At 41.3% G+C, this 18,128-nt stretch overlaps 2 protein-coding genes across 3 annotated transcripts; both read left to right on the top strand.

Moving 5' to 3' along the window:
- The first annotated feature begins 1,882 nt into the window (after nucleotides 1-1,882).
- Nucleotides 1,883-5,335, top strand: gdpgp1 (GDP-D-glucose phosphorylase 1). 2 transcript variants are annotated; one of them, XM_035155916.2, is made up of 2 exons: nucleotides 1,883-2,046; nucleotides 3,189-5,335. In XM_035155916.2, exons 1-2 carry the CDS (start codon nucleotides 1,977-1,979, stop codon nucleotides 4,265-4,267), a joined length of 1,149 nt encoding a protein of 382 aa, XP_035011807.1. In that variant the 5' UTR covers nucleotides 1,883-1,976; the 3' UTR covers nucleotides 4,268-5,335. The 2 variants fall into 2 exon arrangements, with proteins under 2 accessions (XP_035011807.1, XP_035011806.1); XM_035155915.2 differs by having other exon boundaries at nucleotides 3,186-5,335.
- Nucleotides 5,336-7,168: 1,833 nt separating this feature from the next.
- On the top strand, nucleotides 7,169-14,500 carry rhcgb (Rh family, C glycoprotein b). The gene is made up of 11 exons (XM_035155782.2): nucleotides 7,169-7,500; nucleotides 9,598-9,790; nucleotides 10,231-10,381; nucleotides 10,637-10,784; nucleotides 10,878-11,044; nucleotides 11,232-11,369; nucleotides 11,472-11,608; nucleotides 11,730-11,854; nucleotides 12,021-12,094; nucleotides 12,844-12,914; nucleotides 13,650-14,500. The coding sequence occupies exons 1-11, from the start codon at nucleotides 7,278-7,280 to the stop codon at nucleotides 13,681-13,683; spliced, it is 1,461 nt and encodes a 486-aa protein (XP_035011673.1). The 5' UTR covers nucleotides 7,169-7,277; the 3' UTR covers nucleotides 13,684-14,500.
- Nucleotides 14,501-18,128: the final 3,628 nt, after the last annotated feature.

Raw genomic sequence — 18,128 nt, 5'->3', positions numbered from 1 at the left:
AAGTGGCTTAACAGTTAAATATTGCTCACATATCATTCCGTGTGACTTTACACTCGTAAATACATTTGTGTTTAATTGGGGGTGGGGGTGTTATGCTTGCACACATTACTTCTTGTTAGCAAATTGTCATCCATTACAATAATAGCAATGGGTCAAGGCTACAGAATAATCAACATGTAGACTACTCTTATAAGTATTCAAGCATTTAATCGGCTGCCTTATAGAACTTTGGAAGAAGTGAGTTGGCAATAACAAACAATATTTCACTGGAAATTGGTATTAAGTTGTTGTTCAATTGACTGCAGTGAAAACCCCCAACCTGCTCTGGAGTGGATTGAGTTTGAGAAACAAAAGAAAACCTGTCAGCAACCCAACTACTGAACAATCACATCACCGGAAAACCAGGGTCATCATTCGATATGACCGTAGATTGTATATACGACCATATTGTGAAGGGAGAAATAATAAAGATCAAAAGATACTTTTATAGATGGGTGGAATCGTTGTTACAGACAGGGACAGGAAGTCATTCGACCATGGTTGTTAAACAGAGCTTCAAACAAACAAAAGAAGTGTTTATCACACTAAATAAATGCATAATGACTGTTGTCGCTCTATTTTAATTTGAGGATAAGAAAGGAAAGGGTTATAGTTGATAACCAGTTTCGTGGCGCAAAGCTAATGTTGGGTTCAGAGAAGCCAGATATCAAAAAGATATCCTGGGCATGTTGAACTTCCTTTGCAGTACAAGCCTCAGGACACAGGGGGGAGACAACTCCATATGAATTAGGCGATGTAAACCATGTAGAAAACAGGAGATGGGAGTTCCTCTCCTGATAGTATAAACAGGAACAAGCAATCTACACAGCACACCATGTGATAGGGAGACAAACTGTCTGTGAGAGCATCAGAAACTATAGAACATGTTGTCACCTACTGTAATAGATACAGTTCAGAAAGTGAGAAATACAAAGACTGGATGAGGGGAAGAGAAGTGAAGAACAGGGTAGGAGATGCTTCACCAACTCCTACTGAGATCCGTGGCTGGTGGGGGGTGGCAGTAATCCAACCAGTGGAATAGCTGCTACAACAGAGGACAAAGAAGAAGAAACTGTACTATGGGTGTTTGCAAATATTCACAAATGATTCTAAACAATCAGAAACAGGAAAATCAGCAGCAGCATTTGCTGTCTCCGGAATTTGCCGTAAAACAGGCAGCAAGATTATCAGATGATCTGTCAATTTTTCTGCAGAATTACAGTGGGTAGAAGAAGTATTTTGTAATAATGAAATATTAGTCTGTAAGCCATTGCAGTAACCATGCCAGACCAAAGGGTGGTGGTCGCAATGTGTTCCTGCTCACGTGTGAGTGGAAGGCAATGAGTAGGCAGATATATTGGCAAAAAAAGTCGTCAATGGACATACAGGTACCATTCAGCAAAGCAGAAATAGTCATTAAGACATTTTTACGGAATTCAAAAACACAATTCCATTTCAAAACCACTTTGTTTGTCCCCAGAAGGCAGTTCTAAGGAGGCCATGTGAGAGGAGCAGAGGAGAGAAAGTCATTACCCATCTGAAAATTGGTCATACAGTATTAAATAGGAAAGCACCCAACCGGACTCTGTGACTCATGTATTGATAGAGTGTAACAAACGTAACAAACAAATAAGGGAATTCATATCAGGGTTAAAAAACGAAAATCTAAATATCACTTTAAAAACTAAGGAAAGACATCAAGGAATATACATCATCTTCTAATGAACTATTTAAGAGAAACAGAACTAAAGAAAATAATTTTAGTGTCGTTTAGTTTGTTGCCAATCTACCGCTCCACACTCCAGCCCAGAGGGTGTCGGTAATGCACCTATAAGCTGGTTTGCCAACGCACATAATCAACAGAAGAAGAGGACGAAGCAGACGAAGAAGAAGAAGAACCGGTGCTAGGGAAGTAGCATGTGAGCTGTGTCCTGTTCATGTTGTTGAAGCTTTTTAAAACAACGCGTTCAACTCGTGTCTGTTTCAAGACGATGACAAAACCAAAAGGTGAGTTTACAGTTAAATGAGGTCGAGTTTGTGTCATGGCGTCTTCCGCCTCCCGGTAGAAAACCTTGTTAGCTCGTGTCTCTGATTCTGTTCAAAACTCATTCAGTCATGAATGGAACATACTTTTCTTGATGTTTATTTTTTACAGCCTCAGAAATGCTGGTTCTTTGCAGCCACGTTTGAGCATCAATATGTTTTTAAACTTCTTTATGACAAATCCATTTAAGCCCTGTACTGTGTATTTAATTCGTAGAAGTTTTGGTGATATTCAGGATGTTATAGACACGTGATATTGCACCAGTGTGATATTATATAATAATAAGATGTGGTAGCATATTCTGGTCGTTTCCAATGGACCAAAATGGTATTTACAGTAACTAGTAGAAACAGATACAAACACATGAAAGTAAAAATACATGTAAATTACTTGATGTTTGGTTGTAAAGAGTAAAGTGCTGCTGTCCTTTTGTTTTTCTTGATGGATAAATTGAATATTAAATGCACTTTGTTACCTGTAGTGAAACATTTGTATGATGATTACTCCATCATTTAGGAATTTAGGGCATTCATAGAAAATCAGTTTGTATTTTCAGTAGTTCATTCAGAGAACACGTTTGTCTTCTATGTGATCAAGTTTGGTGAGAATAATACTTAAAAACAATGTTGATGCCCAAACATGCTCTCCCAGATACAAACAACGTGAGAGTAGAAGAATCTGAAAATATCATGGGCCAAAAAAACTTTACAGGCATTTTGTGAGTGCCAAAATTGGAAAAGCAATGTGACGGTGTAAGCGTTAAACCACATGATTTGCATGATGCAGATTTATGTAATTGTTTCTATCAGAGATCGTTGTGAAAGTTTCTGTCCTCCACTTACATTACTGTTGTGATTTTAGAGCTGCTACTTTGTTATTTAATCAGTTTGTGGTTGACATAAAAGTTTTACTCACAATTCAGATCGTTTCCACCTTTTCAAATGCGAATGTATTTTTTTTTTTTAATACGTCTTCCTGGGCATAGGAAAAATGTTTTTTTATGGGGTGTATTAATTTACATAATTCTAAATAATCATAATTGACTGGCTTGTTTGATAATTTACTAGGATGACCCTCAAATCTCATTCCTGTGTCTCCCCAGCAGATCCAAACATGCCACTCCAGTTTGTTTATACCGACCAGGACTTTGTCACAGATGTGCAGCGAAACAGTGAAAAGAGTCCGTCGTCGACAGCCAAGTTTGACGCTGTCGTCCAAGCCGGCTGGAGCGACAGGATGGCGAGGGGACTTTTCCGCTACAATCTGGGTGATTTACAAACTCGCATCATGCCGGGGTCACACAGCTACGTGGCACAGTTGAATATTCGAAGAGGAACAGAGAAAAGAAAGCCTCAGGAGATACTGAGCATTAAACAGGAGTTCAACGGCAAACAGTTTAACTTTAACAAAATCAATCCAGAGGAAATTATATTTGAGATGATAAAGGACACAGAGGGAGGCTCAGCTTTGCATCAGCAGAGCAGGATGGTCGTGCTGGTCAACGTCAGTCCACTGGAGTTTGGACATTGTCTCTTCGTTCCAGATCCATCGCGCTGTTTACCGCAGGTTCTGACGAGATTTACCATCCAGGGCGGCATCGAATCCGTGCTCCTGAGCTCCGACACTGGCTTTCGCGTGGGTTTCAACAGTCTAGGAGGATTTGCGTCAGTCAACCATTTACACCTACATGGCTATTACATGGACCATGAGCTGAAGATAGAATCCATGCTGCTCAAGCCGTTGGTTCCCGACAAAGGTTTTTATCGCTTGTTGGACTTTCCAGCAGGTTTTGTGTTTTACGCCGAATCACAGGAGGTGGAGAAAGTTGCCAGAGCAATTTGTGAAGTGACAGACTTTCTTGTAGATGGAAATATTGCTCACAACTTGTTTTTGACCAGAGGACGTCCTCCCTGTGATCGGATACGGGACAAAACGAATGTCTGTCTGAGAAAAGGTGTTCGTATCGTTGTGTGGCCCCGAATGTCCTGCTTCGGTGCCAAAGAGGATTCTGCCTTTAATGTTGCTCTGTGTGAGCTGGCTGGACATTTACCGTTCAAGAACAAGAAGGACTTTGAGCTCAGCACTGAGAAAGATGTGATGGATATCATTGAGCGGTATCTCCTGCCTGACAGGGAGTTTCACAGCTTGGAACAGCAGCTTCTTCGTCTTTTAACGGATTCTTAATGAGTGGAGGACTTGTGTGGAGCCTTGTGCTTGAGCTGCAGACAGCTGAAATAGATCCTTTATACATTTCACAGTTTAAATTTTTTTAATTTAGATGTATTATTTATTACATTTTCAAATCTGTGTGCTTTTCCTCTAAGGGACGTGTTTGAGTGAAACTTGTATTAAATACATTTGAAAACCAAAACCACTGTATCTAAAAACATAAGCTTGTTGTTGAATCTTTTGTTTGCTTCTGTTCTCAGTTATGATTTTGAAAACAAGTCCTTTTTCCACAACACAGATTTTGGTATGGTCAGGTATAATAGCACAGTTAATGGATTTAGCATTCTGCTCTGAAGATGCTTCAATGCATTCATTATTGATAAAGAAACAGAAGGAAAATGGAATGTCATTTTTGACATTGATCTTGGGGGGGGGGGAAATACTTTTTTTTTTCTAGTGTCCAAAATCACTCTGTATTATCGTCCTAATCCTTTTGCCAATATCCCCCATGTGTGCCTTTTGAGAATTTCTAAATAATAATATTGATAATATATGATTTAGCTGTTTTGGGTCCAGGGTGGTGGCTCACTGCAACACTTTCACTGCTGATAATGACACGCGACACTTTTACTACTACAACAAGTCAAAGTGACCACTGTGAGAGAGGCCCATGAAAGGCTGTTCATTGTTCACTATGTATTTATATGTGTAACCTACCACCTCACTTTACGTTAGTGACGCCTGTTTCAACCCTAATACTCATACAATTGTACATAGAATATACAAATACAACACATACAAAAGTCTTTGTCTGACAGTGGTAGTCGGATGGAGCTGGATCAGTGTAACACGTTATCCCTGAAGAGCACATCATCTGCCAGAATGACATCACCAAGGTGCCAAGCCAAGCAGTGAGATCATTACAACACTGGTGAGAACAAAACCAGTGCATTGATCTATATGTCCAGCAGCTGATGTGCTCATTTGCCAATTTTCATTTGAGATAACGATTTCATAAGATATTTTTCTTTAACAGCCAATGTGAATTGATCTGTTATGTCATTAAAACTTGATGGAATTGAAGAGGCATTTCTTTATGTAATGAACATGTAATGATTACATATAAGTATAAGGAACACATGCACAAACACACATTTATATAAAATTTCATGTCTTTAATTGATTTTCCTCTGAAAAAACATGCTTACGTCAGCATAACATGATCGTTTATGTTTTTAATCAGATTAAAAAAAAATCTCTGTGGGTGTTTCTTTGCACAAAGGTTTTTCCGATGGTGTCGGCAATCAAAATGAATGTATTGCTGTTGTCACATTTCATTGGGACAAGCGAGTGAGTTTCTTTAGCTGGATACGAGTCACCTTCATGGCAGTGGTCCCATCATGCCTCAGGGCTTGTTGGAGCCAGTCACTGTCACCACCAGTGTGGCGCCTGCATGGATTGCTCAGTGGCTACAAATATGATTCATGTTGCTACTGTTGAGTAAATACTGTGACAGTGATTACTCATAGGTGAAACATTACAGCTACATTATACTCGCATATACTGAGCGTGTAAAATGTCTTCGTCTGTTTGTATGAATCCCTTGGAATCTTAACATTTTCCATTATTTACTGACACCTATATATGAATTTATTCGATAGAAATATTTTATCTGTAACAGTTATTCTGTCATTTCCCATACTCCATTCAAACAAGCTTAACATGAAGAATCCCTTCCAGCCCCCTTAAACTTTTTTTCTTAGAGTGAGGCTCTCTGAGGTTTACATGACATTTACTGACGTTACAATTTCCTGAGGAGTTTCGAATGTATAACTTTGCCTAACGCAGCTTTGATTTGGAGTAGATTTAAGACATTTGATTACAAAATTGTATTTTCTTCATAATGAATCACATTTATTTTCTTTTAGACGGTTTCAGATACCTATGTCCTCAGCTGAGGATAGAAGAGTGACGACCATGACAGTTAAAAGCTGCTGTTTGTACTCTAGTCATGACCTTCTTGACTCGACAGGTGGGTCTTGCTCACCCTGACTATTTACATTAGGCACTCTGTGTGTATAATGTGCTATAAAGTATATAAATCAAAGCTATTATAACAATAATGATAATTATTATTATTATTGCTATACAATACTTTTACTTAATTGTTCTTTATTCTAGGATTGAATATCAAAGTAGAATTAAATGTTTAGCATTTTGTCTGTACAACAGTGCACAATATTTTAGTAGAGGAGGAAAACTGGACCTTCAACCCTCAGACTGTGATGCTTGACTGAGTCAAACCTGTTGTGCATCTTTCTAATGGGACCCAGCACGGATGCACATTATTTACACGTAATGCTTCATAGGAGCAGCCCAGTACAGAGGACACACAGAAACGTCCCTGCCCTCGACTAAAAGTAAGAAAAGACCAAGTGTAGGTGTGTGTGTGTAGAGGCCTGACTGTATATTTACTGGAGGGATAAGCTTCATATGCTGTTTGTCTTTCTCTGACATGTGAGGAGTTTGTGCTCAGGGGAGATTTAACACAGAAAGTACTTCATCCCTGCACATGTTGTCTGGATTACAACCTTGACTTACCAAACCCGACTAGTATCACCAACACAACCTATTCACAGGACGTCCTCGTAAAATATCACCTCCCCCTCGTTTGAGCAGGATATGAAGCCACTTTCCTCTCACTACAAATCCTTAGTCGTAGTGGAATTAAATATTATTGTCTTGTTTGCAAAATATGAAAGATGAAAATCAAAATGGACTTTTAGAATCTACTAATGTCATAATGAAGAGATCACCTGAACATGTGTTCTCACCTGGAAGGAGTCAAAGTGGAGGGAGTGACGGGGGGGGAGTGTCCTGTTGTTTGAAACTAAGTCCCCTCATTGCTCATCTCCACCAGGACTCTAGATGGTCTTTAAAGTGTCGCTCTGCTTTTTTACACAGCTCACTTGAATTGTTCAGCTTTTCAGAAGTTCTTACGCAGTGAAAAAATAAATAGAAAACAATGGGCTGTGTGCAAAGTTTCAGGGACTTGTGTGACCGTCCAAAAAACACCAACGTCCGTGTGAGTCTTCCAGCAGTTTGCATTGTGTGGCAGACGGCAATGATCATCTTGTTTGGGGTGTTTATTCGTTACAACGAGGAATCGGACACACACTGGATAGAGTCACGAAAGGCTAAGAATATATCAAGTGACATGGAGAACGACTTCTACTTCAGATATCCCAGTAAGTGATTTCAATTGGGTTTCTTTCTTCTTTCACCAATGCATTCTCTTTATCTAAATGTCTATTAATTCATTACTTTTATTCCTCTGGATTTTTTTTGTTACTCATCTGTCATTGCAATATATCTATTTATTTCTTTTTTATCACATTTATGCACATTAAGCATTTTTTTTTTCATTTTATCAATATCTATTTGCAGATTGTAATAAAATGTGTTTCTCCTTGAGTTAACAATCAGTGTCACTATCAGATTAAGCTGACCTTTCATGTTATTCCTACATTTGCTGACAGGGATCCGAAACACACACAGGCGCACGTTTCCCCCCTGGGGTCGGACTCCCTCAGGCTCCCTCTCTAGTTCCACTATAGCTGACATGTCAATGCTTACACTCTTTGTCTTGAATTAGACTGTATATTGAAATATATAGATTAGTATAAGTGTTATTTTGATCATAGACATACAGCCTATATATGTACATGTATATAAACACACAAATGCATCAACATGTGAATCTAAAAGAAGAAAAAGAGACAAGGACCTGCTGCCTCTTTTCTCTAAACATTCAGGTGCTTACCCAATAACCTTTGCTTTCTTTTTTGAAGATTGAAAATAAAACACTTATATATTTAAATATGTATATATATATCTCTCTCTTTATACTGTGTCCTTCTAAGGCCCTTAAAATATGCTGTTTCCATTTAATTGCTCACCAAAACAAGAAACTATTTCTGAATAGCAAGTCCTTACGTGTGTATGTATATGTCTTCATACGTGTGAGTCCAAGGGTGTGGTTGTGGCGGTGTCATTGTCAGACTAATCAGGAAGCCATCTCCGATATGGCGTTGGGTGTCAGACTATGAAAGTGCATCGTGACCGATACATTTGAACCTTTTGTTGTTGCCGATGCTACAACCTGTTGCATTCATCACTGTGGGTGCTATGTGTCAAGGTCTACAATTCAGGCCTCCCTATAGTGTTTCACAGGACGGTGGGAAGCTATTGTGTTCCCTCGGGTACTGTGTTGTGCTGTAAATGACCCTGGCTTGTTCACGCTGGTGCAGGTTATAGAATATATTACAAGCTCAGATCAGCCACACAGATCTGTACCTATAACTGTTTAAATAACTTGATATAGTTCAATATCATCACAAAATATCAGCAGCCATTCAACTGGAAAGTTAACATACAGCATGTGTCTATGCTGTAGTGTCCTTGAATCATCTTCACATGAGTTCCTCTTCTAATGTGATGTGCCCTCACGTCTCTGCTGTGGTGACATGTTGTCAAAGCAAACTGTCTGTGTCTCCACTTGCATATGAAGTCTTTTATAATCATCCACTGTTACTTATGGACTGTTATTATATTTCCAATATTTCTAAGATAATAGGTTTTATAACCCTGATCGCCAATAAGGATTTATTTCCATATATTTTACAGATTTTTCTTTCATACAGACCAATATATCCCAAAGAGGTACAGTCAGACAAATTTAATCATAAGACTTATCGAGTGCATCATAGTGTCTGAGGATAAAATTAGCCCTGTTGTCATGACCTACTCTTAAATAAGAGAGGAGTCATCATAATGTGATGGAGTATTATCCATGGACACTGTTTGGAAATCTTCCTCACAAGTGAACTTCATTTCATTTATTTAAATTCGATCATTTATTCCGTCTGATCTGATCAGATGTCGAAATAGGGAGAGGAGGGGGACGTGGACCAGGAGGAGACAGAGGAAGAGGAGGATGTGAAGGGGAAGAGAGGAACTAGCAATCCATACACACATAAAACAGAATCAGATAAGGGTCCTGATTATCATCTCTGTCAAATCCTTGTCTTAGGAGGGCAAGTACTTTTCACCCTACACCTCAAGGAGTGATGATGGCAATAGAGCTCCACAGACTTAGATCAGACTGCCTCTCAAAGAAATCCCCCAAATCCTTCTTTTGTGCATTGATTGAAGATCCTGCACTTTGTTCTGCAAAAGTTTGATTAATTTTGACTTTTGTCAGCAAAACACTGTAAACGTTTCCTTTAAAGTAAAAAGTTCACTTGTCTTATCCTCCTCTTCATCTTCTTCCATCTTGGTTCCAGGTTTCCAGGATGTCCACGTCATGATCTTTGTTGGATTTGGCTTCTTGATGACGTTTCTCAAGAAGTACAGCTTCGGCGCTGTGGGTTTCAACTTCCTCATCGCGGCCTTCGGCCTCCAGTGGGCCCTGCTCATGCAAGGCTGGTTCCACTCTCTGGACTACACTGATGGAAAGATCAAAATCGGAGTAGAAAAGTAAGTTTTACTCTGGGCCAGTTCAGAGATTCCCTTTCTTTTATTCCACCTGCATCGTTTCCACTGGTGAGCTGGAGAAACCAGTTTGACCGACATGATCCCACGAGGATGTTTCCAGGAACGTACGATTTTAGTGTTTGTGATCTCGGTTGGCTGGAGAGTAAACAGAAACTCAGGGTGATGAGAAGTGATGATACTGTTGAAGTGATGCAAAGTCACTTTGTGTCAACAGAGAAGTGTTTCTCTGTTTCTGTGACAGAAAGTGAAAAGAGAGAATCAGGTTCCTCAGAATAACACAAATGATCTTCAGTAGTTGTACGCTTATTTGTTTCCCTGCTCCTGTTAGAACCAAAATAAAACGTCTTATATCATATCTTATATTTTCTTATCATATTCGGCCAGTGCAGATTACAGATGATGTCATTCTGTCCCCTCCTCAGTCTGATCAACGCGGACTTCTGTGTGGCTGGCTGCCTGATCGCGTATGGAGCAGTGCTGGGTAAAGTCAGTCCAGTGCAGCTGATGGTCATGACTCTGTTTGGCATCACATTGTTTGCTGTGGAGGAATATATCATCCTGGACCTCATACACGTAAGTGGACACACTCATCACTGGATGTTATTAGGAGGAGGTTATGTTCTCTCCCCCCCATGTCTGTTTGTTGTCTTATTTGTTTGGAAGTAAGATTTTGCAAAAGCCACTGGATGGAAAACCACGAGACTTGGAGGAAGGATAAATAACATCTGAAAATAATCACCAGGAATCACACCTGATGATTAACCAGCTACTAACACATGGATTTAACAACTGATGCTTCAAGTAATGCGGATGTTTTCTGTCTGGAAGGCCAGAGATGCTGGAGGCTCCATGGTGATCCACACATTCGGGGGTTATTATGGTCTGTCCATCTCGTGGATGCTCTATCGGCCAAACCTGGACCAGAGCAGTCGTCTGCAGGGCTCTGTCTACCACTCGGATGTCTTCGCAATGATCGGTGAGTTTGATGTTCAGCTTTTCACCTTTTATTCTCCTTCTGTGTTTGTGGTTTGCGAGGCCCTTTGACCTTTGACCTGTGCCCTCTGCCCAGGCACCCTCTTCCTGTGGATGTTCTGGCCCAGCTTCAACTCCGCCGTCACAGACCACGGGGACGGGCAGCACAGAGCGTTCATCAACACCTACCTGGCTCTGGCCTCGACCGTGCTCACGACTGTGGCCATCTCCAGCCTCTTTCAGAAGCATGGGAAACTGGACATGGTAACGACGAGCATGTGTGAACAACGTGGTTATGATAACGAGGAGAATGTGTGTTTGTTAAGTTGGTGACACAGGTTCTGTTGACATAGAGCACCTTGTTAAATACTCAGAAATGATATGTATGTCTTGTGCACGACCTGAACAAACTTAAATTATATTCCATTTTTTTTCCTGACCGATTCCTCAGGTTCACATCCAGAACTCTACTCTTGCTGGAGGCGTTGCAGTGGGAACAGCAGCAGAGTTCATGCTGATGCCCTACGGATCTCTGATCGTAGGATTCTTCTGCGGTATCATCTCCACCCTGGGATACATCTACCTCACGGTGTGGCATCTCTCTTCAGCCTTTGATCGCTGCTTTTACTACTCTGCATTTTCTAAAACTTGAGCCAAACTAAGCTAATCCCAAATGATTCATCTTTCTCAGCCCTTTATGGAAAAGTACCTAAAGATCCAGGACACATGTGGCATCCATAACCTCCACGCCATGCCGGGAGTCATAGGTGGAATCGTGGGAGCCATTACAGCGGCAGCGGCGACCGAGTCAGTTTATGGCGCTGAAGGGTGAGTGGTCCCTGTTTGCAAATAGGAAACCAGCAGCCACAGTGGTTGTGATCTCGTGGCCAGATAGAACCTGTCACTGCCATAGAACAACATTGTGATTTGCCTCATCTCTGTATTAAAGGCTTGCTAACACCTTCAACTTTGAGGGAGCTTTTAAAGACACGGCACCCACTCGACAGGGTGGTCTCCAAGCCGCAGGCCTCTGTGTGGCTATCTGCTTCGGGATAGGCGGCGGCATCATCGTCGGTAAGGAGTAACCTCTAAAACCACCTGGAGTTTCACTACATGACTGAAACTAGGCAATTTGTACATGTTAATGATGTGTTGATAATATGACGTAACTGAGTTTGAACAAGAGGTTTGTGTAAACACGCAGCGTTGACAGGCCGTGTGTGTTGTACTGTTTTTACAGGTTGTATCTTGAGACTACCGATCTGGGGAGATGCTGCAGATGACCACTGTTTTGATGATCAGCTCTACTGGGAGGTGAGGGATGCATCTATACAATCATTAAAACGTTTCTGCAAAACATTCAAAAGCAAATCACAACTCTTTCAAGCATTCATCCCACTGAAAATGAGCGTGAAGAAACAAAAACAGACAAATGTCACTTTCATATCCATCTAGAATCTGAGATATGGCACTTAGATCAAAATTCGGTATAATAAATAAGGGACAGGTGCGGCTGCAAGGTAAATGAAAGGAGGCAACAAAACAGACATTAAACTAAAGACATAAGAGAGAAATGTATCATTAATATAATTAATCAATATTAAAATTAAAGTTAAAAGTGCAAGGGCTTGTTTTCAAAATCATATTCTTATATTATTTAGAGCAAGTCCGTTTTTCAGTTTATCTGACCTGAGCAGAATAATTTCCCTAATACCTCACAATGAAGAGCCAATCAGGATCAAGTCCTGCTCTGATGCATCTCACTGAATATTCAAAAAAGATGAAATAAATTATTCTAAATTTGTTTAGCAGAATTTCAGCAATTTATATTTAACATTTATCTCATATTCTTAATGAAAACGTTTTAGTGTTTTGTGTTCCTTTCCCTGAAGTTGTTTTCATTACGTCCATTACTGATGATGTGTCATTCCACCAATTCTAATCACAAAGAAACTGTTAATCTTCCATTTCCTGACATTAGTGCACAGGAATGTAATAATGAATCACACATTTTCTTGTTGATTGATCATGTGGTGATCGTTTCATCTTGAATCCCATCACAGCTTCCTGATGAGGAGGAGGACAGCATCCCACCCGTCCTGCAGTACAACAACCACACGCACAACAAAGATATGTAAGTGCTCAGTTTCTCTGACGACAGCATCCCACTCATGGACTCATGCTGTTCTCATACAAAACACCTTCGATGCAAGCAGTCGCTTTCCTTTGCCGAGAAACGTGTTGCGTCCTGTGTCCTCTTGGTGGCAGCACATCACAGTTTTCAGAGGAAAACGTGAGACTTCATTGTGATTCCTGCCCTTTGTTGGCAGTATCTGGTCATAGTGTTGAATACAGTATGAACACACAGTGAGGATGTGGCTGCACACACACGGCACCTCTGACACACACACACAGACACACACAGACACACTCGGGCCTGCTGCTGTCCCTGTCACTGAGCGTGGGCTGGATCATGGGAAGCTGACACAGACCCTGTGCTTCTTGTTGATGGGAGTTTCTCACAGCACAGTTCTGCAGATGCGGCTCGTCAAAGTGACCTTGAAGTTGTGCATTAGTCAGAAAAAAACATGGATTTCATAAGATTTTATATCTTCATTTATAATGTTAAATTAAATCCAATCTAGAGTGATGTCACATTGAGCTGGGAGCACAGTAACATGTATAAACCAAATCTCATTGAATAAAAAGGGTCTTTGAATGGAGCCTGTATAAGAAAATAAACCTTGATGCCAAACTCTGCCTATTTAAGGAATATTTGATTTAATAATTTTTTACTTGAATATTGTGAGCTTCAACTTTTCATGTGAATTTTCATTGTTTCTCACACTTTTTTGTTTTATTTTTCCAGAGCGGAGTCAAATTTCACCGTGGAGCAGAACTGACGTTAGGCCTCGATCCGGATGGAGCTCATGAACCGTTTCTTTTCCTCTTTTTTTTTCTCCTGGTGAACAGAAATATTTATTGAATACAATTTTTTTCTCAACAATTTAAAGCAGTTCTTTTTCATGCAATCAATATGACTATAAAGATTCTTTTTTTTAATCTTTTCTTTTCTCCGCCAGATATTGATTTTCAGTTTGATTCCAATTGATTGTGTTAAATGTTTTTTACTTATTTCCACTTTGACGTCAGGTTAATTCACTAAAAGAGAAATTTGCCACTGCATTTTTCTCTTGATCCTCACAAAACGACGAGGCTCAGTTCTGGACTAAACCAACTTGAACGTGACCGTGACAACATGACTGTGGTTCCTTTAAAGTGCTGGTGAGATGAATGTTTGAGACCGTGTTGTATTTCCTTTGCTTCAGATCCATTTGAGTTGCACTTTAAGGATTTCACGTCTCAGTTTGTCACGATTGAAATTGTTTGTGACAGACTGGATGTGAAATCAGAAGCCAACACACAGACAGGCGAGTTTGTGTTGAACGCTAACTTTGAAACTGTATATACAAAAACAATTTGTCAAGAATTGCTACTTCTACAGGCATTAACAGACAATTTTACATATACATTTTAATGTCCTATATAAAATATATAAAATGTTTATGTACTGCTTATAAATACATCAATCATTTTGTCAAACTCTTGATATTTATACATTTAGATACAGTGGAATACTTATCTCATGTTGTTTTGAAATGTGAAGTTTCTTGTCAGTGATGTAATTTGGAATCAATAAAGTATTGTTGATTTGCATTATACATGTGGTGCCTACTTTATTTAAATAAGTCCTGAAGAGGAAGTGTGTTTCCCTCATTCGAGAGCCCTCAGGCGTCTCCTCTCCGCTGGGGTCAGACGGGGGGTAAAGGTCACACCCTTATTGCTCTCTCGGGACACTGTGGTGACCAAAAACAAACCGGAGATCAGCCTTGTCAACACGACCTCAGGTCAAAAGACGGCTAAAGAGCCGGGTCCCTAACTGGGCTGCGCACGTATGCTGGAGTCAATCGTTTTAACAAAGATTCATTGAGAGAATTTCCCTGGATTCATGCTGGATATTGGGGTTATTTTTGCATGAGGATGAGTGGAAATGTGAAGGCGTGTAAACAATCCTATATATGGAACAGGACGCCATGTTTGTTCCGTAAGTACTGAGGATAATTTCGCCGATCGGTTTATTCCTCTTGCCTCTGTCCATCATTTTCTCTCTCATGACAGCTGTAATTGCCATGTGCTCCGTGTCCTGCCCACCTGGCTGCAGCGTTTCACTGGACGGACGGAGGAGGCGGCGGCGGCGGCGGCAGCAGCAGCAGCAGCAGCAGCAGCAGCTCACGGCGGGAGTGTGGATGATTCCCACACATGAGTAGCAGCGAGGAATCCAGCCTCCTCGCTAACAAAGGCAGGCTTAGTGCTGTTTTCTTTTGTCATCAGTAACGTGTTTGAGTAAAGAAGGTAATGGTGCCACAAGTGCTCCAATTAAACGAGATGCAGCCCTGCTGGGAAAGCCCCCTTTGCCCTCGATACCCCCCCAACACACACACACACACACACATACACACTCACACAAACCGGGCCTCTTCCCATCCTACCCCCATGCAGTTCCCACCCCAACACCGCTCATGTTTATTCATCAGCCACTTAAAGGGCAAATGCAGAGGCCTGTTAAAACTAACTCAGACTTATTTTAAATGATACCGAGTCTTTCCCCTCCGAGGTGGAGGGAGCCGGATGCCGTGGCATCATAGCAGCCACGTTTGAGGAGGTTCGCCCTGCTCTGAACACGAGCTGACCACGGCTGTGACTTCCACAAGGGACGAACCGCGCAGGGCCGGCGGGGGAGGAGGGAAAGCGAGAGGCCGCAGAGAAAGTGAGATGAAAAAAAAAAAAACTTGAGGAGGCAAGGGGGCATGAAAAGGGGGAGGGACAGGCGGAGAATGAGGCCTCACTTTCATTGCTGATGACTGACTGCCTGCCATAGGGGCTCAATCATGATGTTTGATTGACAGGCCGAGGGACGGAGAGGGTGGGAAAGCGGGTGCAGGAAGGGAGCTCAGAATGGGAGCCGTACAAAACACACTCCCATACAGGGGGCCACGGAGACACTCATTAATGATAAAGAACATACCAGGAAACGCATGTTTTCTCTGCACGCCAGCGATGTTGTTTGTAGGTTGAGATTAGTTTGTAATCTTCTATACGTAAAAACGCACAGAACACTACGGGGATAAATGCAGCGTGGGCGGTCGTGTCGGAGCACCTGGTTGTGGCTACTTGGCTTTTTGTTCTTTTTATTTCTCACCATCGTTCTTAGAAAACAACGTAGTATGTTTAACGGTGATTACGTCGCAAGGGGGGCTGCCCATTCATCTGCTCGTTTTAATCTGGCCTGTGACAGATATGTGTCAGTCACTCTGCAGTAAAACCCCGATGGATTCACTTTACAGTTACGAGGTACAGCGGTTAGAGAGGAAGCCATGTTCACTCCCTTATAAAGAGAGCTGTAAAAGCCCCTATTGAAAGCATCCAAAGGTCCATAAAACTGTTCATAAACTATTCAAGCCCCCAACTCTTTTCTCTCTGTACTTAATCTGCTCACGCTCTGTGCAGCGTCACTGACCCTGAAAGGTTATTTCTCAGCAGGTGCACCTGACTTCCAGAACTGTTCTGACAGTTTGGACGTGGACCGTCTTTTTTATGCCCAGTCCTGACACATCCAGAGAAACCACAAAGGCCCACATTCCCACCATCAGCGCTGTCGCCTTCACCAGTGGTGTAAAGCAGCCAAGTGCATTCACCCGACAACCACGATCAAGTACAACTTTTTAGTTTTACAGTCCTGGAGTTTGTCTATTTTTACATCTCAGATGGAAATACACTATTTAATCCACTGCAATTATTTGACAGATGCACTGACTTGACAGGTGAATGTTTTACATGTTCTTCTAAGTTTAATAATTATGAAACTGCCTTAGTTTGGGACCTTTTTCAAGAAAAAAGTTGAGGACTTGTCACGTTTTAGATGTTGGAAAAATGATGAGTTATGGTTGTTCCACCACTCATGATTGGTTTTTTAAATTTAACTTCTCATAAAATCTTAATTACTTTTCCAAGGCCAAAAGTTATTTAACAAAAAATAGCAACAATATTAACAATATTAATAAGTAAAGTACACATTTTAGATGAGACTATACAATTTTTCTATTTAACTGCATTTATATGCCGTTATATTACTGCAAAAATACTTCTATATTGTATGTATTTGGTTAATACTTCCATGCACTTTGTATTCTTATAATCATGGTATTGTTACTTTTATGAAAGGAAAATCTTTGATTATTTTTCCAGCACTGGAACAACGGTTCAACCCTTAAACTGGGAACCACAGCATTAAAATACTTTACCAGTGAAGTAGTTAAATGAGGTTGTCTTTTACCAACTTCACCGACAAAATGCTGCTCATACACCAACTAACAATCTTATAATAACATTTAATGAGATCTAATGATGTCAACTAATTTACAGAGTTGATTTTCTGCAGAACCAGGAGTTTACTTCAGGTACTTTTAAGTACATTTTGCGGATAGTACTGTAGTAGTTTTATATTTTTGTACTGATACTTTTACTACCCCTGACTGCTGACCAATGATAGTTGGTATAGCTAATGGTTGGATGGATGGGTGGTTGGATGGATGGGTGGATTGATTGCCCTCTTTTACTTGAGTAAATGATCTGAGTACTCCCTCCACCACTGTCCATCTTCCTCTCCCTGCTCTTTGCACCGATGAACCTCTGAGCCCAGGCGGACCCAGGTATCCCCGGGCCTCCCCACGCCACTAACTGTCCACAGAGGCTGCTTAAGTATCCCTATCGGACCACAGTGGAGAGGAACAGCAGATTAACCATGATCCTATCCGCTCACCGCTAGCCCCTTCATTCGCTCCGTTACACCAGCATTTAAAAGGAGGAGGGGACGCCATTGAGGCCCGTGATATGAATCCCAGACGCAGGGACAAGAACAGAGCTTTCACCCCGTTTCACAGAAAAGACCCCTTTCTGGCACCCTCTAATCCTGGTTGCTACGGGCTTCTGGGTTCAATGGTGGACTCCCGTTGTGAGGGGACAAAGCCTCTCAGTCATGCGGCCATGGTTGCTAGGGGAGGCAGAATGTATGGGGAGGGACGGGCTGCCGTTGTCCCAGACGAAATGTCTCTCTTAAGGCGGCGGAGATGTGGTGATTGACAGGTGGCTACATGCTCCACTGCGGATCATCCGGGAGGTCTGGGGGGGCTTATATCTGTGACCGTGTGTGTGTGTGTGTGTGTGTGTGTGTCAGTTAGTGTGTGTGTGTGTGTGTGTGTGTGGGTGAACAGAAGGGTTGAGGGCATAT

This window comes from Hippoglossus stenolepis, chromosome 5 (assembly GCF_022539355.2).
Source record: "Hippoglossus stenolepis isolate QCI-W04-F060 chromosome 5, HSTE1.2, whole genome shotgun sequence".
Taxonomy (NCBI): Eukaryota; Metazoa; Chordata; class Actinopteri; order Pleuronectiformes; family Pleuronectidae; genus Hippoglossus; species Hippoglossus stenolepis.
Note: the sequence above shows the minus strand (reverse complement) of the source record. Positions and strands in the feature narration are given on the sequence as shown.

Excerpts from the sequence above, each read along its gene's own strand:
- gdpgp1 (XM_035155915.2), top strand. The coding sequence starts at position 1,977 with ATGTTGTTGAAGCTTTTTAAAACAACGCGTTCAACTCGTGTCTGTTTC. Across the intron at positions 2,047-3,185 it reads GACGATGACAAAACCAAAAG|CAGATCCAAACATGCCACTC; the intron begins GTGAGTTTACAG and ends GTGTCTCCCCAG.
- rhcgb (XM_035155782.2), top strand. The coding sequence starts at position 7,278 with ATGGGCTGTGTGCAAAGTTTCAGGGACTTGTGTGACCGTCCAAAAAAC. Across the intron at positions 9,791-10,230 it reads ATCAAAATCGGAGTAGAAAA|TCTGATCAACGCGGACTTCT; the intron begins GTAAGTTTTACT and ends TCCCCTCCTCAG. Across the intron at positions 11,855-12,020 it reads AGGCGGCGGCATCATCGTCG|GTTGTATCTTGAGACTACCG; the intron begins GTAAGGAGTAAC and ends CTGTTTTTACAG.